The sequence below is a fragment of the Martes martes genome (genome assembly GCF_963455335.1).
Source record: "Martes martes genome assembly, chromosome: 5".
Taxonomy (NCBI): Eukaryota; Metazoa; Chordata; class Mammalia; order Carnivora; family Mustelidae; genus Martes; species Martes martes.
Genome location: NC_137892.1, coordinates 72,910,568 through 72,936,449, shown reverse-complemented (window position 1 = coordinate 72,936,449; position 25,882 = coordinate 72,910,568). Strand labels below are relative to the sequence as shown.

Here is a 25,882-nt window from a genome sequence, read left to right as displayed (position 1 = left end):
CTTCTGCCATCATCATGTACCAGCTAAGTATTGTCCAGGAAGAGAAAGATAAGACACTCATTCTACCTTTTCTCTTGTGAGGCTATGGGAAGGGTAAGAGGTCCTGGCATGAGGTTTCTAGGAAATATTTTGTGGACCTAACTAGTCTCTTCTTTTTTACATCCCACCTCTCCCTGAAAATAAAACATTACTTTATCCAAGGCAGATATTTCTAGTGGGGAGAACAATTTATGGAGCATTCCTTAATTCTTCTCAAGGACATTTGGGAGTATATCAAGGGTTGAAAGCCAACCCCTAGGCCCCACAATGTGAACTAGACCCATTATTAGAATCTGAAGTAACCTGCCAGGTATCCTAGAGTGGGTCTCACTGGTAACCTGGATTTTGGAAGAGTTGAATGATAAAATGAGACAACCTGTTACACAGGCAACACATGAATCTACTTATCATTGATGTGCCAATGGGTTTTTTCCCCAGGTGCTTTACATTAATCTTTCAAATCTCTGACCTAAAACACATGATTTTAAAATACTCACACTGAACAGAGGCTTATAAATTTATGATGCAATTGGATTCAGATTCATTGTGACTTTGAAGGCTTCGCTTGGTCCAAGGAGTACAAGAGCAACTCCTGAGATGTAGTGCTCTTGCATCTATTTCATAAAACGCTACAAAGCCTAGCTATCATTGGAGTAACCTGGGGCACATAGGGACATATGCTCTCATGACCAGGTTGGACCACTCAGCATCTTTCTTTGGAGAACGCGCACCCTGTGAGCCTGTAAACTCTTCATGAGATTCAGAGGAAGAACACAGTAAGTAGAGAGTTACGACTTAAGCACTGTAGGGTCTATCTTTTGGATTACAAAAGTGCAACCAGCTGTGCCTCTGTCAAACCATCCAGGGAGATGCGGAGCCTAGTGAGAGGTGAGATGGCAGAGGCTGTGCATGTGAATTTGTGATGCAGGAGTCGGGGGTGAGGGGTGTGAACTCGGGATTTTTCCTGAAAAAACTGTACTTGAGCCCTTGATACATTAGATAGGTAGACTGGAAAAGGATGAATTAACAAGTTTCACTTGGGAAGTTGACATTATTCATCGCAGTGGGAATAGTCCACCAACTTTTCATCGTCGAAGCAAGATGATGTCAACTATAAAACTTGATTCCAGTTTCATCTCACCATGGACTAAGCCGTTCCTCTTTCTCTCTTTGTTTTCTCAGTTTCCCTTTACCCATTCTGATTCCCTGGATGCCACCCACATTCATCCTCACGGTGGTATGATCCCAACACAAATCCCAGGGTTCCCTGTAAACCAGACAGCCAGGAATGTGAACCCTAGTGGTAAGGTTCATTACAAGCTTTTGAAAATGGCAAAGGAAAAAACAACTCTTCCTCACCTCTTTGAAATCAAAGTCTTCAAATGACCATCATTGTCTCTTTCACTGTTTGTTTTTTTCTTAAGATTTTTATGTATTTGACAGAAAAAGAGATAACAAGTAGGCAGAGCGGCAGGCAAAGAGAGAGGGGGAAGCAGGTCCCCTGCTGAGCAGAGAGCCCAATGTGGGGCTCGATCCCAGGACCCTGAGATAATGACCTGAACTGAAGGCAGAGGCTTAACCCACTGAGCCACCCAGGCACCCCTCTTTCACTGGTTTTAACACATCAGATGCCACTTTAAATCTCAAATCCAGTAGCTGTTTTGTTCTAGGGGTCTAGATGAGATTTCTGGAGCTGTTCAGGCTCTCTCTGAGTTGTTCATTTGAACAACTTTGAACAGCAAAGCCACTGTTAGACAGCCTGAGCTAGTAAAGCAATGCACATTAACCACACCTTTCCTGGGTTGATTACCAGCTCATGGCACACCCAGAATTATTACCTGGCAGCAATAAATGTTAGATGACAGAGTGGCCTGTGCTATTGAGAGGCTGAAAAGACTCGCCATTTAAACAAGGTAAACTGCATAAAGGTAAATAAAATGGCATTCGGGATAGAATTTCAGGTAAGCTTGAGTAGGATAGTCCCAGCTGCCAGATGTACTCTAAAAAATTACTTTGAGTAGTACTTTAGATGCAGTGATACCCAGTATGTCTCATAAGTCACTCTTGGCGGCAGCATAGTTACCTTCATGCTGGTGGTCTGTCAAAATGAAGCCTATAATGCTATAACCCTTCACTGAAGGTTTTCAAGAATTAAAAACTAAAGCAGATGTTGAACAAGGCAAATTGTATTTCCCTCCTTACTTCTACTTCCCTCTTACTAGTTATTATTTGTATTATCTTGATGCTCCACTTTTTAGTTTCATTCTCCTATTATTCTTTATTGTCTTAACCTCCCTCCATTTCTTCTATTTCTTTCCATTGTTTATTTTTATTTTTTTAAAAAATCTTACTCAAATTCCATTATTTTATTACGGCTTTTGGGGATGAATGTGCTTAACTTCCTTATAGATTCCTAAATTCCTTATCATGATTTATTCCTAAATTCCGTATTTAGTAACCAAAATCTAAATGGGAGTCTTCCTGGATACTTTCAAATCTCTCATCCTCATGTCTGACTGTCATCAGGTTCTTTTTATTCTCCTTTCCATTTTATACTTTTTTTCTCATTCATTATTCTCCTTCTGATTTCTACTATACCTGCCTTAGTTCAAGCCTTCTTCATCGCAAGACTGGACTCTTCTTCCACACAAGGTTCACCTCCCACTGCCCCTTCACACTTCTGCCATTCCAAGCTTATCACTCCCCAATTTCCCTCACTTGTTCTCTAGGGCTTGTAGATAGAGTCCTAACTAGCTTCCACAGTATGCAGGACCCTCAAAACCAAGTCCCTGTCTCTCTCTCTTCATAGCCACATCTCTACTGCCTGCCCATCTGCCAACCCACTGCACCCATACTGAGCTACTCCCATGCCCCATGACTGCAGATACTCTTCCTCACCTAGGAACACCCAGACCTCCATGTCTTCTTAGCAAATTGTTTCATACCTTCCAGTGCCCCCTCAAGCTTGCCTTCTCCATGATGCTTCTGCTGCTTATGTCCTCTTCGGTGTACTCACGGTAACTTCTTTCTGTCTTGTTAGAGTAGTGCCCATATTGTGAAAATTATTTGCTGCCACTCCCAATAAACTGTGCTCCCTTTGAGGACAAGGACCTTGTCACATTCCTTTCATAGTCCTAGTGCCTGGCACATAGTCAGTAATGTTTATTAGGTAAATAATAATGGTTGGGTGAATGGAGAACATTATTTAAAACCATTACCTTGAGGGATGGACAGATAGATATATATGTGATAAATCAAGCTCAGGAAAATGATAAAGCTGAAATCCAGATGGTGGGTGTTCATTGTATAATTCATTCAACTTTGCTGTTATGTTTGACACTTTTTATTATTTTTATAATAAAATGTTAGAATGGGAACCAATTCCTAAACTGTGGCTGTTAAAGCAATTCTCAAGATTCTATCCATTTCACCCATAGACACCCCACTGAAAAACTATATTTTAGATCCCAAGAGATCTCCGTTAGTCCTACTCTGTCTTGGGGTAGAGCTGAACTAGTTTTTTCAAAGCTTTCCACTAATAGTCAAGAGAACCTGATTCTGCAGGGGCAAAGGGGTCCTTTTCTACTCTCCTGCAGTAACCAGAGTGTACTCCTTCCCCAACTACCAAATGTCTCTCCCAACTCTCCTTTAGTAACAGGCATTTCTTCTCTCCCTGGTCTGATTTCCAGAAGTCATATTATCTATCTATTTATTTATTTATTTAAAAGATTTTATTTATTTGAGAGAGAGAAAGAAAGCTCAAGCAGAAAGGGAGGGCAGAGGGAGAGGGAGAATAGGTTCCCTGTTGAGCAGGGAGCCCAACTCAGGGTTGGATCAGGACCTGAGTGGAAAGCAGACGTTTAACTGACTGAATCACCCAGGTGCCCCCCAGACGTCAGATTAGATTACTCATAATAACTTCATGCAAGAATCTCTTCTCTTTTGAAATCAATGTTATCTGTACATTCTGTATCTTTATGAAAGACAACTTATGATTTAATTCAACTGTTTCATCCTCTTTCCCAGGGCACATACTGGGTTATTTTTCCAACCACACATAATAGCTGGTTCACAGACCACTTTAGTCTATGAAGCTTGCCTTGATCTATAAGGTTAAAGTCACTGGTCTTCCATTTCAACTCTCCAACTCTCTCAGCACTATGTTAACTGCTCCACATAACACCTTCTACCTTCCTTTTTTTTTTTTTTTTTCCCTTAAGTATCTTCCCTGTAAGATGATGAACTTATAAATGCACTTGAATTTTCCATAATGAATGACCAAGGCTGGCCACAACAAGCATTTGATAATTAGCTGCTGATGAAATGAACTGATAGTTTCAGGTATTTAAATGTATTCAATATATGCTATTAGGAAGCCAAAGAGAACACAAAACAAGTTATGACAGACATAACCACTTTAAATCTAATTTCCTAAGAGCCATCCTCTTTCTTTTCAATGAGTCAGCAGCTTTAGGGAATAATAGTTCTAAGATTAGTCATATTTTGTAGGATTAATAATTTCCTAAAAGTTTCCTCCTTTACTAAGAAGGCTAAAAATACTGTCTTAACTGCTTATGTTAAATTAATATTAACAAAAAGTGATTTGGCCAGGGAGATTAAATGACCATGAGGTGTTTCTCCAAATAATTCAAGAAACCTCAGATTAACACCTATCCATTTTAGGAGAATTTCTTTAAGGTAGAAGTAAGTCCAGGTGCAAATGATATTTTGCCCACCCTGAAAACTTTGCATCACCAGCTGTGAAGGTTATGGATGATAACCACTATAAAAAAAACTTTTGGAGAAATTACTAAAATGCCTAAAATGAAGCTATAAATTGCTTCGTATATATTGCAATATATATATTGCTGTGGGGATGTTAAAAAGGCAGTTCTTTCAGCAACAACTGAGCCTAAATCTAATGACTCAGCATGATGGTCAAGCTACAAGTGTTGCAACTTTATAATTAGAAGCTCTTTTTCATGCTAAAATACCATCCTTAAAGAGTGAATTAAGAATAGCATAAAAATGGGGTGCCTGGGTGGCTCAGTGGGTTAAGCCTCTGCCTTCGGCTCAGGTCATGATCCCAGGGTCCTGGGATTGAGCCCCACATCAGGCTCTCTGCTCAGCAGGGAGCCTGCTTCCTCCTCTCTCTCTGCCTGCCTCTCTGCCTACTTGTGATCTCATAAACAAAATCTTTAAAAAAAAAAAAAAAGAATAGCATAAAAATGTTGAAACTGACATGTCCTTGGGCTCTGCCAAATCTGGGTTCAAATCCTGAGTCTACTCATTTGGGCAAGTCACTATCGTTCTCTGCACCTCAGTTTCCTCCTCAGTAATACCAACTGTTGGAAGGTTCTTGTCATATTATAACATGCATGTGCATGCACGCACACACACAGATATTTATGTATATGAGACATATTAGGTGGATAATAAATATAAAGGGCCTACCATAATATCCAATACACAGGAACTTAATATGATAGTTATATCCTCTTTTCTACCTCAACCTTTTATCTTCCAACTCAGGAAGAAAAATGGACCTCTAAACCCATGTGATTGATTGCCCAATACATAAGAAAGAGAAATCTCAGAGCCCAAAGACATTGTCTTCCTCTTTAAACAGCTACGTAATTATCTTTTTCTTCTTTTCTACAATGAGAAAATTAGCATTTGAAACACAGTTTCAAACATATGCTTTCATTATATGTATAACAAGCATGAATTTTAATCTTCATGATGGTAGAGATCCATTGTTACCTCCAAAAAGAAAGAGAAGTTTTCACTTCAAACTGCAGTTCATTAGAAATCATCTCTCAATTCTGGCACAAGTCAAACATAGAATGCTAGGTTGGATGTGACATTAGAGGTTACCCACTGCAGTCTCTCACGGTATAGATAAGCGAACTTAGCTCCAGAAAGGTTAAGTGATTAACAGGGTCATATAGTTAGTGTCAGAGTCAGGGAAAAAATGTAGGTTTCCTTATCACATATCCAGTAAACGTGCAGCTTTCAGAAAAGCTCTGTACAGACTACACTAACAATGGTGTCTTTATGGGGCTCTTCAAACCCTGGGAACCAGTACAGGTGAGTCACTAGACACACAGGCCCTTTCTCCATGGGAAACTCACCTTCAGTATTGGAAATGGGGGTACTGTCACATTTGCTTTCACACTGTTGCATCGATGGAGGTCGAACAGTTTCTGGACAGTCAACAGATGCCTGTCCAGTGTAGGAGAGACACTGCACAGTCCTCATCTGCTGGCCAAGGCCACACTGAGCAGAACACTAAACCCAAAGACACAGGGAGAAACAAAATACTGATATCAATAATTTTCAGCAGGTAAAAAGATATTATATCTTCTCAAATACCATATATATATTAGCTTTTAAAGTACATATGAAGTTCATCTTGGAGAGGGGTATGATTAAGTCATTCTCCTCTAGAACTGGTTTGGAAATTCACAGATCATGTGATTACCCTAGAAAATGGAAGCAGTATAGCTCCCAAGGAACAAGAGATTTCTTGGGCTACTTTTCTAACAGTTCCAAGTAGGTGAACTGTCACAGGAGTACAATAAGAAAATCCTCAGGATGAAGTAGATTAGAGATTCTGGGGCTGGACATCACTTGTGCTCCCTATTTATTATAGGCTTATGGGCAAACAATCTGATGGTCTACCAGAGCACTGTGTATCTGATCAAAATGTGAGTTCAGTATAAGAGCAGTGACTGCTGTGCAGGCTGGTGATGGGGACCAGTTTAAAAAAAAAAAAAAAAAAGAGCTTAAATAAGTATTCTGAGTTTTCTAAGATGTCAGTCACACAAATGTGAACCAAGCAGCATGTCTCCCTCTTCTTTTTCATCTATTGGGAATTTAGTTACTTCCGAATTGAAGTTATTTTCAGAGTGACTTAGTTTCAGCTGGGACTAATCAGCTGTCCAGGCTGAAGAATGACCTGCCACCCAGAATGCCAGCAAAGCCTGTGAGATTTGGGATCAAGGAGATGAGTTAGCCAGTGCCAAGACAGGTGATGGTGATGTTTACAAGGTAAACAAACTGAGGCCCTATTGAATTTATTTGTTAAAAACTCTCAAAGCACTTACAGGACCTGCAAGGATATTCATAGGCACATTTATTAAAAAAAAGTTTAAATACAAAATGACGAACAAATAGGACCATAAACATGTATTTAAGCATCCTTGAGAATATATTTTTACCAGTTAATTTTAATGTTAGGAAACTGAATTTAAAATATAGATGAGAAGAAAAGGACTTGACAATATTTTAAAAAATAATCTGAAACTGATTACTATAAATCTGGCAAAATCACTAACATGCAAAAACTTTCAACTGACTTAAATAATAGTGCATTGCAACAAAGAATATGTAAGGAAGGAAATGTCTACCTGGTTTAAATAAAAATTATGAAAGCATGTCTGTTCTGATTCTTTAATAGCATATCAATTCCATTTTATGAAACTTACACTTCCACAGTGACACACATAATTGTTTATAATGCTTTACCCTATCATGTGTATTCCATTTAAGTAGTTTATAAATTAAATACTGTTATACAAATGCAAATTATTAATGATTTGTTATACAAATGCAAATGTTAACTATGTTATGATCATATTTTTTCTTGTTTACCCACAGGGCTGACTAAGCACAGAGAAAGTATATTTACTTGCTTTAATGAAGACTGAAAATCTTTTGCCCTCTCCCAAATGGAACGAAAGAGGTCCAGATACTGCTATACTCTAGAAATACCTAAGTTTGGCCAGAATTTTGCCAACTACTTCTATGCAATGCCATTTTAAAGAAGTAATGGCAGGTCCAAAACCATACTCGTATAGTTATGTATCATGATTTATTTGGGCCTCAGATTTTAGGAAACAACTAGCTACAAGGTTAATTATAAGACCACAGGAAAAGGGCAATAACCATCTAGAAATTTACTTTCTGGAGCATTTTTTTAAAATGTAACCTAATAGATTCTCTTTTTGACATTCAAAAGAATAAAACTCAATTTTCCTTTTAATCAAACATACTAGTTTGTTTTAAAAGGATTTAATGTTGTCTTTTATTAGATAGCAAAATTTAAAAGTAAGAATAAAAAAAGAAAAAATGTAAATTAGAACATAAAATGTGTCTAATAAAAATACATACAAAAAGCCTTATATACTGGCTTCCCAACTCATCATGGCCATCAGATAAACCCATTGAAGAATAAATATTAATAATATTGCAAAGACTGATCAACATAATGCCCATAACTTTTCTGTGAAGTTAAGAGGAGCTACTTTGCAAGTACTAAATTTAAGACACTGATATTAACTGATTTGTTCTTGAAGTAGTTGAGAGATAGGACTAGAATCCAAAGTTATTTTTGGCTTGCTCAAATATCTGCCCATTCTCTTTCCATTTTAAGTTAAAATGTTAAGATCCAAGAAGTAGGTAAAATTAGGAAGTGTGTGGGCGTGGGAGAGACACAGCTAAATGGGTCTATGTGTGGCAGCTGCTGCATGTGCATTTTTTTCATTCTTGTATCTCATACCTAGATTTCTCAGTGGTGTTACTCAACTCTTGAGCTCTCATAACCACCCCGGCAGGAAACTCAAGGGTCTCAAGGTGCTGCTTCAGTAGGAGCCCCCCAGTGCCACTGCCTTACCTGGCCCCAGTCTCCAGTCACCCAGCGAGGAGGAGGGCAGCGGCCCAAACTGCAGCGGATACGGACAGGGGGTTTGCTCTCTTCTGGACACTGCACAGCTGGGAATGTTTTAGAGAGGTCACTGCTCTTGCACAGAACAATCCGATGCTTGAATCCTGGACCACATTTGGGAGTACACTGGAAATGAAACAAATAAATAACGACATTCTAAAGATAGAGGAAAATTGGAGGAAAATCTTTCTTGAAGTAAATGTGTTTGGGTATACAATATGCATATACACTAAGTTCTGGGCAAAGTCTTTCAGATATGAAAATTCCTTAAGTTTTTAGGCAGAAGTACTTTTATCTTTTTCCCTAAGGACTTGAAGGGCTAAAGCCAAAGTTTGCTTTTCTTGGCTAACTTATTTTCTTCTTTTATTGTAGGTAGGTTTATTCCTCGATTCCTCCCTATCCTTGGCCACATTCAGCTGTGATAAGATTCTGCTAATTTTTGGAATGTGTAATCTTTGGTTTTCTACTTGCTGGATGTAGTCTTCCAAAAAGAATCCTTCCATTATTCGTAGACCATGAGAACTCATCTTTGTGAGGCAGGCTAGGGGTTGACTGAGGTGTGTTTTCTTAGAGTGTGGTAACTAAGCATACATGGCCATTGGTGAAGTTTATTGCACAGAAAATCTCTGGATTTCCCCTGTCCATAATGAATTTCCCAAACATAATGAATTTTGACTGTTCTTTAGTTGAACCAGTCTGATCTTCATACTGAGGAAAAGATGCCTCTTCCTATGTCACAAAGTCTATTATTTATCTTCTCTCCAGGTTAAGTGGAATGTTATCTTTCTGGAGTCACCTATTAAACATTGTGACTGACTAAAGTCTCCAACTTTCTCCCCTGCACATCTGAAACCTTCCTTAAAATCTGTTCTTTCTCTCAGTCAAGTGATGACCTTACCCATAACACTTTGAAAACATGCCTTTCATTAGAAAGAAAGAAAGAAAGACAGAAGAAATTTCCAGATCTCCTGTAAGAGTTACACTAGACTGAGGAGAAGGGGATATAAAAATGAATAAGATGATCTCTACCTTCCAGAAGCTAATAGTTTTTTAAAATGATTGATTGATTTTGGAGGGAAGGAGAGAGAGAGAGAGAATGAGAGGAAACAGGGGGGATGGTAGAGGGAGAAGGAGAGAGAATCCTCAAGTTGACTCCCTGCTGAGTGTGGAGCCCCTACAGCTCTCTCACATCTATTGATTTCTCTCTGTCTCCACTGCCACTAACCTTACTTCAGACAAACATCATTTTCTTTATGTAACATTGCACTGGCTTTCTTTTTTTCTTTCTTTCTTTCTTCTTTTAGATTTTATTTATTTGACAGAGAGAGAGACACCAAGAGAGGGAATACAAGCCTGGGGAGTGGGAGCGGGAGAAGCAGGCTTTCCACCAAGCAGGGAGACCGATGTGGGGCTTGATACCAGGACCCTGGGATCATGACCTGAGCCCAAGGCAGACACACCTAACGACTGCACCTAGGTGCCCCTGCACTGGCTTTCTAAGAGGGCTCCTGTTTCTTGCTCTTATTTCAGCTCACTCTCCAAAGGAGAAATCCCATTATATGTTCTTGTGATTAAAACAGAAAAATCTTTCAATGGCTTGCTATTGTCTACAAGATAAAAATTCAAATTCTAAATATGCTTACTATATCCTGATAGGAAGGCTACGCTTACCTCTTCAGACTCATCGCTCCACACTAATGTGCTGTATTCCCCAGGGCTAGCCCAGTGCCAAACACAATGCTGCTGTCATTTCCGTTAGTTAACCACTACTAAAAATAATGATGATAATAGCAGATACCATTTAATAAACATGGTATATACCAAGTGTCGTGCTAAGTGCTATAATTTACATAGTCTTCACAAAAATCCTGTCAGATGACAATTATTACTCTGTTTTTAAAATGAGGAAACAGTCTAAGAGCAAGTGGTAGAAAGTCATGCAGCTACTAAATGGCAGACCCAATACTAACTCCCACTGTCTCCTGGATGTTAGGCATTGCACTAGGTACTTTGCACTTATTATCTCATGTAATCATCATAACACTCCCAATACTTTATATTTCAAGAAACCAAGACATGCAATCATCTCCTGCATGTGTTCTGTAGAATGAATAAAGCCCTGATTCTAGTCTCTTGAGCATGCCCCACTCGTGTCTAGTCCTCCTGACTTTGCAGGAAGTCTCCCCACCATCCACCAGTGTTAGAAGCCAAAGCCTTAGAAGATAGTTCTGTCACTTTCTTATTGCTTAATATTATCATCAATAATAACACTACTACCTTATATCTCATTAGAGTTTTACAGCTCACACATGAAACACTTTCAAAGACATTATTCTTTTTTTTTTAAAGATTTTATTTATTTATTTGATAGAGATCACAAGTAGGCAGAGCAGCAGGCAGAGAGAGAGGGAGAAGCAGACTCCCCGCTGAGCAGAGAGCCCGATGCGGGGCTCGATCCCAGGACCTTGGGATCATGACCTGAGCCGAAGGCAGAGGCTTTAACCCACTGAGCCACCCAGGCGCCCCTCAAAGACATTATTCTTACACAAATGTTTGAGAACAGTTACAGATAAGGAAAGCTTAAGTTACTTAAGGTGAAATAGCAAATGGTAGAGGAGGAACTAAATTTTAGGCCTTCTGATCCACATTATAGCTCTCAGCAGCAGAAACAAAGTCATGGGAACACATAAGAAGTATTAACTAGTTATTAAAAAACAAATTGAGATACAAAAAGAAGAGTAATTCTGACTTTAGGGAGATAGGAAAAAACACATAGGATAGATAAATTCAATTTTAGTATTTTAAGCTATGATTAGTTTTCCATATTGGCAACATTTATTAATAAATACACTTGTGACACTCCTCTCTCCCTTTACATTTTAAAAGCGTATGTATGTATATAAAAGCTGGGGACATATGCTTTTTGCTTATTTGAATACCTTTTTCCAGTAGCAAGAAGCTTCTGTTATTATTTGAAGAATGTGGTAATATCTAGCAGTCTTTGCTATGAGCCTACGCCAAAGTCCTGCTAACAGTTAGGGGAGCAAGACAATGCAATGACAGACCATACATTCATTCATGTCTAGACGTTCCCAGGAAACCAAAACCAAACTGAAACAAGTAACACTGGTATCTAGAGGGAGAAGAATAAAAAGAGAAAGCAACACTAATATTTATTAAGCACCAGACAGTGTTCTAAGTACTTTGCATGTCATACTCTACCTGATCCTCACAGAAACGTTAGGAAGTACTATTTTCACACCTACTCTACAAGTAAGAAACTGAAGCATTGAGAAAGATTTACAGATAAATCCAGATAGCAAGTTTCTACCAGAACAAAGCTCTGAAAGGTAAATATACTGAGACACAAACTCTGTGGGACAACATATGATTATACGCAAAAGGGAGAATACAGTGACAATCTCTACTGAGGCAAAAAATAATTTTAGAAAATTACAGCCCAACTCCACTAAATAAGCTGATATTCCTTCCCATTGCACTAGAAGTAGGGATAATCCACTGGATTCTCAAAATAATGAATGACGGAAAACTACATTTCTGCCAGTTTCTGATTCAATAAATATACCAGCCCTGACCCCTGCAGACCTATCCACAAATACTACATGTCTGTGGCCAAAGCCTCACCTCTGCTCTCTGCAAATATTGTTCTTCTTAAGGGAGATTATAAAACTCAGTGTTTAAAAATTGCTTGTAAAAAAAAAAAAAAAACAAAAAACAGTAAAGGCATTAGGGATACCACTTAGACCAGGTTCATCCAAGGAGAACTCTGTCTGGCAAATTATTTTGATCTTAGGTCAGAGACGTTCAAGTAGAGATGTCTCTCAGCTTGTTTTTATTTTTATTTCTTCCTTCTGCTTTATACAGCCTACATCTCTCTAGCCTTCTGATAAATATGTTTATCCATCTGAAAGTTTCAGTTTTATTTAACTGTCTAAAAAAATAAGAAATTTTGGGGGTGCCTGGGTGGCTCAGTGGATTAAAGCCTCTGCCTTTGGCTCAGGTCGTGATCCCAGAGTCCTGGGATCGAGGCCCACATCGGGCTCTCTGCTCAGCGGGAAGCTTGCTTTCCCCTCTCTCTCTGCCTGCTTGTGATCTCTCTCTCTCTCATATACATAAATAAAATCTTTAAAAAAATAAATAAAATAAAATAAAAAAATAAGAAACTTTAGAAAAGTAAGATGTAGCCATGATTAGGTATATGATTAATAGGTATTAATGCTTCAGAGCATTCTTCAGAAATAATCATTGGTCTCTGCCCACATAAAGGATTGATTTTTATATTTTTTTTAACTACACACTAAAATTCATTGGTAACAATTAGATATTGAATCCTGAGTTGAGTAATAGAATTCACTTTTTTAGATGAAAGCATAGTTATAAACATCAAAATCCATTCCATTCATTCTCACAATAAATTATAGGTTGCTGTGTAGAAGATACTATTTCAGTGGACAATCCATTCTTTTTTTTTTTAAATTATATTTATTTATTTGACACAGAGAGAGAGACCACACGTAGGCAGAGCAGCAGGCAGAGAGAGAGGGGGGAAGCAGGCTCCCTTGTGAGCAGAGAGCCCAATGCGGGGACTCGATTCCAGGGACGCTGAGATCATGACCTGAACTGAAGGCAGAGGCTTAAACCACTGAGCCACCCAGGAGCCCTGAATCCATTCTTTGGTAAAATTATTTCTCGCTACTTTTCTTTATTGCAGGTAAATACCTATTTTTCTTATTTATTCATAAAATCAAAATTCTACAGTTATTTAAAATATGACCAGACCATTTGTTTTGCGTTTTCATCTCAGTGGGATTTCATCTCAGGTAATTTTTATAAGAGATGCATTTATGCTTTAGCTTTAATGATCAATGATTTAAAAGCAAAAACATATTTTGTAGGGAAAAGTATTTGGAACCACACCAAAGAAAAGAATTTGGCTCTCATATGTAAAGGATAGAAATGTTACCATTTTGGGGTTGGACTGAGTTCTCTCTGGAGAGGTAGGTTTAATTCACTTTGTTATAGCACCAGAGTAGAACCTAAGAATCAGCAAGGCGATGTCACAACTGTCTTCAAAAACAAAGCACAGTCCCCTGAAGGTAGGTTTACAATCCTTTCCAACATCCCACGCCCCTCAGTCCTTCTTAAGTAATGCTACCTGAATGTACGTCCTATAAAATCAATTGAATATGATGCCAACAGTTAACCCTCTTGTCCAAGAACAAGTACAAGAAACAGATCTTTTTCAATGGTTGCTCTGTGGGAGTCAAAAGAAACTATTCCAATACATCAAAAGAATGGCTTAGGATTGTTGGAGCCCATCCACAGTATGCAGCAATGCTTTTAAAAGTTATTTGCCAAGAGAGGGCAGAAAGAGAAAACCATTTAAGTCCAACATAGCATGGGTGATCCCAAGAGTGAACCTAGATTATAGGAAATGGGAAAGCCGTGGCTTCATTAGTTTCACAAGAGATTGCTGAAGAGCCATTTTCCACCAAGGTAATTTGGATTTTTTTTTTCTTTTGCCATAAACACCGGGTGGGTTTCACTGATGGGGAAAACGAAAAATGGTTCCTGGCTTTGGAACAATGGAAATTTTATATTAGAGCGCTGGCAAAGAAAAGGAAAAGGTCAAAGGGTACATTCCTCTTGCTGCAACATGTTTTCACCAGTTGAACCTCTCCCTTGTGATTAGCACAGCTCAGACAGCTGATAGTTGGAAGTGGGGAAGGGGCCGAAAAAGGAGGGAAGTTTCCAGGGGTGTGTCAAAAGAATATTGTGTGAAATATTTGTAGCAGTTAACTAAAAAAGATAGAACGTGCCCTGCTCTGCTGCTAGGACCTCCTCTTTTCACTAGTGGGGGGTATTCTGTTCCTTTAGGTAGAACAGGCTCCTTTTTCTCACTTTGGTCTCCATAGCTACTCAGACATTTATTTCACTTAATATTATTTACTTTCGTTTATTTTTAATCCATCTAGGGAAGAAGTGGCCATCCTGGTAGAGTAAGGAAATGGAAGTGTGAAAGTGGACCACTCCTTTGGAAAATAAATAGGAAAGCCTATATGGCATAAAGCTTAGCTCCTTTTTCCTGAGGAAGATCCACAGAATAAAGATGATGGTACAGACAGTGTTCAACTAGAATCTTTAGATGATAATGGCAGCATTTCTTGACCTATGCCTACCCCTACAGTTTTCTCAGGTTGTCTGTGGAGAGACAACAGCAGCCACCAATGCTTCCCTTGAAACAGTAGTCCAAACGTGTGCATACCACACCCTCCACACTACCTCTTTCTCCTAAGCTTTCACTTAGCTATCTTTTTTTTCTAATTAATTTTTAAAAATCTTTATATATTTTATTGTTTTTGAGAGAGCGCATGTACATGAACAGCTGTGGGGGCTGAGGTGGGTGGCAGGAGGGGCACAGGGAGAGAGAGAAAAAAAAATTTTTTTTTAAAGATTTCATTTATTTATTTGACAGAGAGACAGAGATCACAAGTAGGCAGAGAGGCAGGCAGACGGGGTGGGGGTGGGGGAGGCAGGCTCCCTGCCAAGCACAGAGCCCGATGCAGGGCTCAATCCCAGGACCCTGAGATCATGACCTGAGGCGAAGGCTGCGGCTTAACCCACTGACTTACCCAGGCGCCCCAAGAAAAAGAAAACCTTAAGCAGGCTTCGTGCTTATCACAGAGCCCACACAGGCTTGATCTCATGCAGGGCTTGATCTCAGAGCCCTGAGATCATGACCTCAACCCAAATCAAGAGTTAGGTGCTTAACCAACTGAGCCACCTGGGTGCCCCTGACTTAGCTACCTTAAAGAAGGTAGCAGAAATGTGATTAAAAGCCCACCTAACTTATTCATACTATTCTTCAGGCAGGCTCCAGGAGTGCTTAAGAGCCTCTCAGACCTATTTGAGCAAGTCACCTCTAAGAACGGATAGGTAAGAATCAAAATTCTAAGGGCACCCAGATGGCTCAGTTGGTTAAGCATCTTGATTCTGGCTCAGGCTATGATCTCAGGGTCCTGAGATGGAGCATCACGTAGGGCTCTGCGCCAAGTGTGGAGCCTGCTTCCGATTCTCTCTCTCCCTGTCCCTCTGCCCTTCCCCGCCCACTGCTTGCTTGCGTGTGCTCTCTCTCTAAAAACAAACAAGAGAGAATCAAAATTCGAAGAGCAGGGCAATTACAACCTAAATAAAGTTGATTTCAGAAGAAAACTTTAAAATGGTATTTGAAATGGAAATAACAATAACTATACATATGCCATTTCTCAAGGTGATTATATTTGTTTTATGTTAAAATAAAAATATACTGATATAGAAAAGTGTAGATCAAGAGATCAACGTGAAATCTATATGTGTGATTTTAGTGTTTTCATGGTTGGCAGAAATTTCTTCTTGTGTCTGCTTATGAACTTAACTACTTTTTTCCACTTTGGGTAGAGAAATGATGTATAAGTTTCTATATTCAATCCTTTTTATTATCTATTACTTCTTTACTCAATCTTCTTTTCCATTTACTCTTTAAAATAAACTCTCTTCACCACCCTACTTGGACCACAAAATCTTTGTGTTTCTACTCAGTTGTTTCAGGAATATTTTCTGAATAAGTAACTGAATAAATAACTCTATCCTGACATCAGGAATATCTTCTCCAGTTTCTCTAATCTCTTCCCTATTTCATATCCCATATTTCAATATTCAGTTTAATTCCCATCACCTAAAAAGCTTTCTGATCCTACCTCAGTCTATTCTGACCTTCTCAGCTCTAAATTTCTATATCACTTATACATTTCTACCTCATTTATTAAACACTATCTTATATCATTCTCTAGTTGTTTCATGGACATTTACTTTCCCAAGTTTACAGGATTCCTTTGTGTTATTTGTAGTGCCCATTCCAGTGTGTTTATTTAGCACTAAATTATAAGTAGAGGCTTGACCTGAAACCTTAAAACTGTTGAAGACAAAAGTCACGTCTTCCACTATTTTCTAATAACAAATTTGTCATCATTCTCAGTAGCTACTTATGAACTTCTAGAGGGTCTTAGGCACTGAATTTCAGGTAAAATTACCAATTTATGTATAACTCTGTAGAATGTCTATTCTTTATCAGTAGGTTTTATCTTTCAAATCAATTTAGGAGGGGCACCTTTGTGGCTCAGTTTGTTAAGCAACTGCCTTTGGCTCAGATTATGATCCTAGAATCCGAGGATCGAGTCCCACATTGGGCTCCCTGCTCAGCAGGGAGTCTGCTTCTCCCTCTGACCCTCCCCCTTCTTGTGCGCTCTCTCTCTCTCTCTCAATAAATAAATAAACAAAACCTTTAAAAAAATCAATTTAGGAGTTAATCCACCCACTTTTAAGGGACAGAAACTTCATACTGTTTTCCATAACCACTCAGTGAATAATACCAAGCATATCTCTGCATTTGATTGAAACACAAAAGTTAAATAGGCAGATATAATTACTGAAGCTGGAGTTTGGCCAGGAAACTTGGGAGAACACTCCCAACTCCCACCACAGATTCCATAGATAACCACAATGGGTCAGAATCTCCCATTTCCATGTACCATCTTAAACACAGTCCCTCTTTTAGGCCTATGCCTCTAGTAAAATAAGGCCACTCTTAGAAGTAAGATTCAGAAGGGGAAAAGTTACATCCGGGGGTTCCTAAAGAACAATGTATGTTTTCTGTTTGTTTATTTATTTATTATTACTATTATTATTTTTAAAAACTTATGAGGTCTACAGGAAATACCCAAAGCAAGTACCACAATGTTTCCAGCAGGAAATGCATCCTGTTTGGCTAAATTGGAAGAATGACCTTTAGTTATATAGCCAGGTACTCATTCTTTTTAGTATTAACCGACACTACAGAAGAATTCAACTCTTCTTTGGGAAATGTGGAGAATGGCATGGTGTTTATATGTTTATGTCTCATGCAGAATGAGGAGTCAAGAATTAACTCTACCTCTTACCTTATTACCTTATACACCATTTTTTCTGAGTCCTTTGGATTGTTTTAGGCTCTTTTATACATATGTATGCTGGAAAACCATTATCTTAGGTCTCCCTCTCTGATCATATAAGCAGAGGTAATGATAAAATCTGAATTTGACTTTTTGGTATATTATAACCCTCAAATCCATGTTTCTTCCCCAGATGCAACAGAAGCAATTAAAACATATTTAGATATATAATAAGTGATTAAAAATTGATAAATATTCGTATGTATGAATTATGTAGTTAGGCTACATTACATGGGGAGAAAAGATCTATCACTAATACTGAGCTTATTTTGCTGCTCAAGAATAGCAAAGAAGGAAAAAAATCACTTATGTGAGTACTCACTATTATATTCTTTCAAATTCACTTTGGGTTTATTTTTAATCACACTGATGTCTAGTTTTTCATTGATTTCCTTAACCACGCCCCCCCCAAACCCTTACTTCCTGACAAGCAGCAATAAAATATAACAGGACCAAATTTACTGTTAAGGAGTCTCTACTTGTTGAGTTCTAAGGCGTTCACATGGTTAGGTGTCCTTAGTATTAAGTGCTTTGGATCTCAAAATATATAGCCTCATGTTTCCTTACTTCTGACCAGTCCAAAGCCACCCACTGAGGTGGACATGACTGGTTGTTGCAGGGCTCTTTTTCAATAGGCCGGTGTGTTAAACAACCACTGTAGTCCAGTGTCTCCTCCTCAGAAGGTCCAATCTTCCTGATGCAGAGCACTGCCCTGGTGCGCATTCCACCATCACAAGTCTTGCTACACTCCAACCAATCCCCAATGAACCACCTGCAGCAAGAAGTGGAAGAAACACAGAAGAACATTTCCTCAGGGTAGCCAGAGATTTTTAGCTGAGTGAAAGCACTTTTGTCAATGGATTACATTCTCTCCCTAAAAGAGCTGACATTTCAGTGTTGGTTGATGTGACAAATGACAAATGGAAGGGCTGCTAAGGAAAAGATAACACATGGTCAGCTGCCTTCCAAGTGTAGTGTGTGGGCTTTGGAGCAGACAGAAGTCAGGTCCAAACAGGTAATGCAATGTATGTTCTTAACCACACTGATATCTCCCCTTTTCTAAATTAATTTTTAAAATGAAGATAACAATATACATCATGAGACTGTGATGAGGATTAAGTAAAGTAATAAATATGAAGCTTCCAGTCATGTGCTAGGTAAGAGTTTAACAACCAGGTCTTTATGGGAGGGCAGGGGTCTTGATTTGTTCCATTTACCAATTTTGTGATGTGAATGCCCATCATCAGTTTCAACCTACATCCTTGCCATGCTGACTGTATCAAGAGAAGATCTGCTAATAACGGGATTTCAGGAGCCAGTAGTAGCTTGCTTTAGCACACCACTGAAAGCTTCTAACATTGTGTCTGACATTCAACAAAAAAGGGACAGTAGCTTTATTTATTATCACATTGAGGCAGGTTCTCCTGCAATCAAGGATTTTGTGCTAAAACCACATTAAAGGAGCTAGGAATTTGCTTTTTTGTTTGTTTGTTTGTTTGTTTTTCAGAAATGCATGTCAGGCTCTGCATAAGATAGAACGCCTTTACTATGCTAATGGGGCAGAGAGAGCCCAGGTGTCCATTCTGAAGATGTAGGAGTCTTTAAACACCTGCACCAAGAGCAGAGCCTAAGCCAGCTTGGTGAAAACAGGGAGGTCCCTTGTTTTGATCCCTCTACTCCTGAAAACAGCTTCTATGCAGCTAGCGTGGGAAACCGAAAACAAAAGGAACATGTTTCATGTTTATAGGTGAACCACTCTTTTTCCCTAAAGTCATCACTGAACTTTCACATATATGTAATTTCAGTGTGTGTATGTGTGTGCATGTGTGTATGTACGTAAAACGTCTGCAGAACTCACTCTCTGAGGGACATTATTTGGTCAAAAGGTGTGAATCAAGATACAAATCAGACCAATGAGAATTTGGCTTTAAAATTTTTCTATCTATACTAGAGTAAAGGGGTCTTTCCCTTTTTGTCACAAAAGAGTGTTAAGATATAAGAGCTGCTGGTGGCCATGTGGCCTGCCAGTGGAATTAGCTGAGGTGAAAGAATGCAGAGGAACTAAAGAGCCCTGATGGTGTTTGAGTCCTGGAGCCCTTCCTTAAATGAGATCACCGTTGCCCTTCCCTCAGCTTTGTTAAGTAAACCAACAACCCTCTTCTGTGCAGAAAGTAGCTGAAGTCGAAGCTGTGTTATTTCCAACCAGAATCCTGACTGATATAATATTATATTTCATTTCATAAATATATGCTGAATGCCAACTATATTCAAGGTTTTGTACTTTGTTTTATAGAAGAGGAAGTAAGAGTAGTGTGAGGAAAATGGTTCTCCAAAATCATGAAAAGAGCAGTGTTGAAACTAGGACTAGATCCCCCAGCAGTTACTGCCTCCACTGAATTTCATTCTTAACTCTGCTAACTAGTAGGATCTAGGTCACAACCATGAGGTCACAAGTCATTTTCTTCAATCTGTGATTATAAATTATGCAACTATCCTCAGTGGATATGCTCAACTCTTAGGTAAGAGACTCTCCAGACAGAAGAGTATGAAAGCTTAAGAACAAATTTCTCACGATTTCTGTGAGCTTAGTTAATTGTGCCAAGTTTTGTATGTAGGAGATAACACCTCAGTGAAGTCAGAGTACTAGGTTCTATATTTGAGCCGTAGTTAGCCAAATATGCAACAACGGCCTTTATTCACTATTATTTGTATTATCTTTAGTTACAGCTTTTAAAAATATTGTAATTAACCCGTTTCTCAAAGTTAGAATACATCTTTCCAAAAACTAAAAATTTTCAACCTAAAATTCACTTAAAGAATGATGATTTAATCCTGAAAATCTGATGTTAATGTTGTTTTTCTAAGTCATTTTCCAGAGGAGATTTAAAGGATTTTCATGTTCTTTCCATTTTGTTTTCCACAGATGAACATGATCCCAAGTTGTTAGTACCATTTTTGGTAAAGAGGAAAATGTGTACTGAGAATAATAACTTGCATGCCAGCCATAGTGAAACTCTGATTCAATTCGCAAAAGTGATTTCATCACCAAGATTAGGGGATAAAACAGAAATGTGTACAACTCAGCCACAAAAAGTCCAGTCATACCACCTCCAGCCATGATCTCATTAGGTCTCATAATGTAAGAGGGATGGAGGCCTTCAAATTAAACACAGGTGCCCAGAGTAACAGCAGTGATTCAGGAGGTGTTGCTGTTCTTTGCCGGACGAGGTCAGGTCCACCTCTGCCTTTTTATTCTTTGCCCTCTCTTTTATTGCCAAACGTCTCTTAGTCTAGATGTATCAGTCTAGCATTTAATTTGGAGTGTATGAAAGTAAAAGTATTAACCACCCTCCCAATTTCCCTTCTGACTCGAACTCTGATTTCAGTCCCTGTTTCATCTTTATTGCTCACCAAATCATCCCTTCCTATGTCTCTCTAAAGGATTAAATCACACCCGAGTTATTTAAATAGTTTGGCAATTTTGCCACTGCATTTTCTTTATTCCTCTATCCAGTTTAAGACATACAGCTTCCTTCACCTTCACTTTTCCCGTTGTATTTGACCCTCTGGTGACCTTCTCCTTATTTTCTCCTCTAGATTTGGTGGTAAAAATATGAACACAAAAATTCTGGAAATATCAATGGCTGAATTGTTATAGTCTGAACAACACTGGGAATGTTTCTTTATGAGCTCTTCCCAACACCAAGTGATCAAATTGTTTTCGTCCTCACAAGTGTCTTCACCCCATTAGACATTAATAACTCGTAGAATTCAGGCTTGAGTGTCTGAAATAAGAATGGTGTGGTGTAGACTGTGTCAATTTGACCCATAGTGTCTGTGCATTAATAGGACAAACAAGAATATTATTGAGGGCAGGGAATAAGAGAGACACTATAAAATATTTTCCCCTAACCTAGGTTAACCATAATATTTGAAGAAAGAACCGAGCATAAAAGCAGAGTATTATTTTTGCTTTTTAACTTAGAGGGAAATGGCAGAACATATGAAAATAAACTGATATAAGATGTTTGGATTAAAAGAGAGAGATAGGGAGATTTCCCAGCCTCTGTCCTAGTGTCAAGCACCTAATTATCAATCCTTGTCACAAATCAACATAACAAAATTTTTTAAAAAATCTTCATAATCTCACAATAACATCTTTACTCAAAGGGAGATTCAAATATGTAACCTATTAATTACTTATTAAGATGGTACAACTTTGTTTGATTTTAAAATAGGTTTTAGAAAAAATTGCTAAACATTAAGTTGGTAAAAAGAAAAGAAAATCTGCTCATTCCTTGTTAATTGGAAAGTAAAACTAATATTAAGTATAAGCCTCTATGCACTAGACATTTCACAGCTGAGATTTTTCTAAATTGAAAAAAAAAAGAATGTAATAAATATCTCTGAAATTACAGCAATTGAGACTGTGGCAATGAAATAAGCAAGTATTAACTACTGGAAGTATTCAGGTGCCATCAGATATTTGATTTGTAACTTACAATGTTAGTGGTGTGTGGTACAATGAGAAAACATCACCAGAGATTAGCATACTCTCATCATGATGGGAGTTGGCCTACATGATTTCTATGATTGTCCGCAGCTCTTAAATTTTGGAGTTTTATAGAGGACTCTGATGAAACTTCCTCTAAAGTTAAAATAACGTATTATGTTTGTCCTTGGGTGAGGTACAATGACTCAATATAATTGTTAAACATTATATCATAAAAGATACCGTTAAATAAAACCTAACCTAACACCCGAGTAAAAATTTCTCCCCAGCCCAAGCATCCTTTAGCACTTTTGTTTATAACTCTCTTATTGTGCTTAACATATTTTGCCTAAACTATAGTTATTTTTATAGGTATTTACCCAATTACATTGTCTTTAGGCAAGGCAGCCATTTCTCCCAAAGCACAGTGCCTTTCACATTGCAGTTGCTTAAAAAAATGCTTCTTAGTTTGTGGTCACAGTATTATCACAATGTATAATACTCTATTGTTTTCACCCCTCTTATTTTCACAACTTTAAAAACCACAGTATCATACAGGAATAATATTCACTATTCAAGAATTCTTCACATGAGGCCATATATAGAAACATTCTTGCCATAGAAAGATAGCATGGTCAAAACTGAGCTCTTGGTCATTCTCTTTGGATTCCAGCTCAGCATTACTTCCTTTTCTCATGGTGGGGCACTAGCTTCCTATCAGTCATGGTCTTTAATATCAACCCCTCCCTTTTCCTTTTTCCAATTATTTGAGCCTTTGTTAGGAATCCCACCATTTTCACTGAATGCCTCTGGAATTCTTGTTTTTTTTCCTGTCCCTATTCACCTTACCCTCTTGACTACTACACTGTTTCTCACAAATAGCTGCTGCTATGAGCACATTAATTTTTTCACAGCAAAGCTTCCTCTGCCCTTCAGGTTCTTCCAAATAAACACAATTAGTATTTCTCTACCAATGCCTCTCTCATCTATTTTTCCTAGTCCTGTCATTTTCTTTATAAAGCACAAAGATAAATCTTACTACCCTCTATTTTTCCACACCCTCCATATAAAGTCTCCGATATGACTAAGAGACATTTAAAGTATTTCATTATTTAAAAAGATAATTTCTGATTTTAAAAATATCATTTGGAATTTTAATAATGGAACTGGGGATTTGGAAAAAAATATAGACCCTTTCCCCAAAGTAGGCAAATATATTTCAAGAAGATTAAAGTTTACATTAAAAAAAGAAGAAAAACTTTGAAGGAAACTTTGAAAGTACAGTCTTAGAGTGGATAAAGCCTTCCTAAACATTATACCTAAGAAAGAAATAAAAGTGTGATAGATTTTCTATGTAATATTTTAAGACTTCTATGAGTAAAAATAGATCATAACACCATAAATAATATGGAAAATACATGACAAACTAGGAAAAAATATTTGAAACGGAGGTAATAGAATTAATACCCTTTATACATTAATAGTTCATAGAAATCAGCAACAAAATTATAAACACTATAGTAGAAAAATGGTATAGGTTAGGACATGGAAGGGAAAATCAAAAAGAAATAATATGAATGGCCACTGGACATAGTTTTTCAATGTTCAGTCTCATCCGCAATCCAATAAGTACAACATAACATAACAATTAGGTATCAAGGCTTTTTTTCCCCCATAAGATAATCAAAGATTGTTTCTAATATAGTAATATCCAGGGATGCTTGGTTGGCTCAGTCAGTTAAGTGTCTGACTCTTGATTTCAGCTCAAGTCATGATCTCAGGATTGTGAGATCAGGCCCCGCTTTGGGCTCCCAGTGCATGGACCTGCTTAAGAATCTCTTTCTTTCCCTCTCCCTCTGTCCCTTCTTCGTACCCCTGCTCACTCAGCCTCTAATAACAAAATTAAGTGAAATGAAATGAAATGAAATAAAATAAAATAATAATAATAATAATATCCAGTGTTGTGCAGTTCAGGGAAATTACATTCTAATACACTGTTAGTAGGAATATACCCTCATACATTATCTCTGGAGAACAATCTGACAATGTTTTACAGACTTAAATATATTTCCACTTAAACAAGGAATTCTATTCCCATTTATTTACCATAAGAGCATAGTTACAGAGAGCAAAGTTTTAGTAGCAAAAATTGTTAATGCTGTGGTATCTTAAGGGATCAAAAGCTAAGACACAGCCACAAATGTTCAGCAGTAGAAAACAAATTAAGCAATGACATATCTACTAAATTCTGTAGAAGATATTTAATGTTCAAAATATGTTGAGAACTAACTAAAGAGCATCAGAAATAATGTGATACTATTTTGTTTTATATACATGTCTATGCAAGAATAGGAAAAAGACTGGAGATAAATACTTCAAAATATTAACAGTGGTATTTTAAGTATTACAGGTATTTTTTTCTTTTTCTTTTTCTTATTTTTACTTATCTGTGGTTTTTTTTTTTAAATTTTTTAATTCATTTGACAGAGATCACAAGTAGGCAGAGAGGCAGGCAGAGAGAGAGGAAGGGAAGCAGGCTCCCTGCTGAGCAGAGAGCCCGATGCGGGGCTCGATCCTAGGACCCTGAGATCATGACCTGAGCCGAAGGCAGAGGCTTTAAGCCACTGAGCCACCCAGGTGCCCCTACTTATCTGTGTTTTAAAAACATTATGCTTTAATATGTATTACAAAACCAAATATGATTATCACATCATCACCTAAAAAAAAAAAAATCTCCTTTCCTTTCTTCCACACTAATTTAAAGTATTATTGAATTCAGTCATCTTTCAATGATTTTCATCTCTAGAATACCAGTGTCTACTGGGAATTCTATGATGTACAACCACCATTCTGAAGAATTGAGATTTTCTTTTTCATAGTCTGAATTCAAAGGAATAAAAGAGAAATTTAAAAGGAACTAAGAAAAAATGGACTAATAAATAGTAATATTTTAGATACCTATCTTTAGCTCTTTCTGAAAAAGTCAGCCCAAATTTCCTTTTTCATATTCTTTTCATTTCTCTTTTTCAAATTCCATCTTCTTACCTCCAAACTTAAAAAAAGTTAATAAATAACTTTTTATTTTAGAATTACAAAAGGAAAGGAGATAGAAAACTTGATTTTAATTATGTACATTAATTCAAATGTCATTTACCCTTAAAAATATATATATACATATATATAGTATACACATAGGTATACATACACATATATATTTACAAAACAACTCCAATGTAATATCTAAGCCCACAATATGTGGGACAGAATGATAAACCACTGAAATCTCAAAGGACGTTTGAATAGCGTTTAAGCTGAAACAAACAAAAAAGTTGAAGCCAAAATAAAACAGGTGTGACCAGGACCACTCAGAGGTCTTAAATGGCTGATCAAATACCAAACACAATACTTAAAATCCCGAGTGTCAGGAAATTAACTTGATGAGATGAGATGTACAATTATATGAAAGTAATGTTGAAAGTTATTAGAAATATGGGAAGGAACAAAATTTTGGTCCTGGTTTCTATGCACGAGTTTATTAGTCTTCCCATTTCTTTCGAGTTAAATTTATAAAAATAA

At 37.6% G+C, this 25,882-nt stretch overlaps 1 protein-coding gene across 1 annotated transcript in view; it reads right to left on the bottom strand.

The window, feature by feature from the left end:
• Positions 1-25,882, bottom strand: part of ADAMTS6 (ADAM metallopeptidase with thrombospondin type 1 motif 6) — a 292,490-nt gene that overhangs the window by 11,644 nt on the left and 254,964 nt on the right. Inside the window, exons 21-23 of the mRNA XM_080804246.1 lie at positions 18,382-18,586; positions 8,717-8,893; positions 6,174-6,330 (exon numbers count right to left, since the gene is read on the bottom strand). Coding sequence (XP_080660372.1) covers positions 6,174-6,330; positions 8,717-8,893; positions 18,382-18,586 — 539 coding nt within the window. The remainder of the gene's footprint in view (positions 1-6,173; positions 6,331-8,716; positions 8,894-18,381; positions 18,587-25,882) is intronic.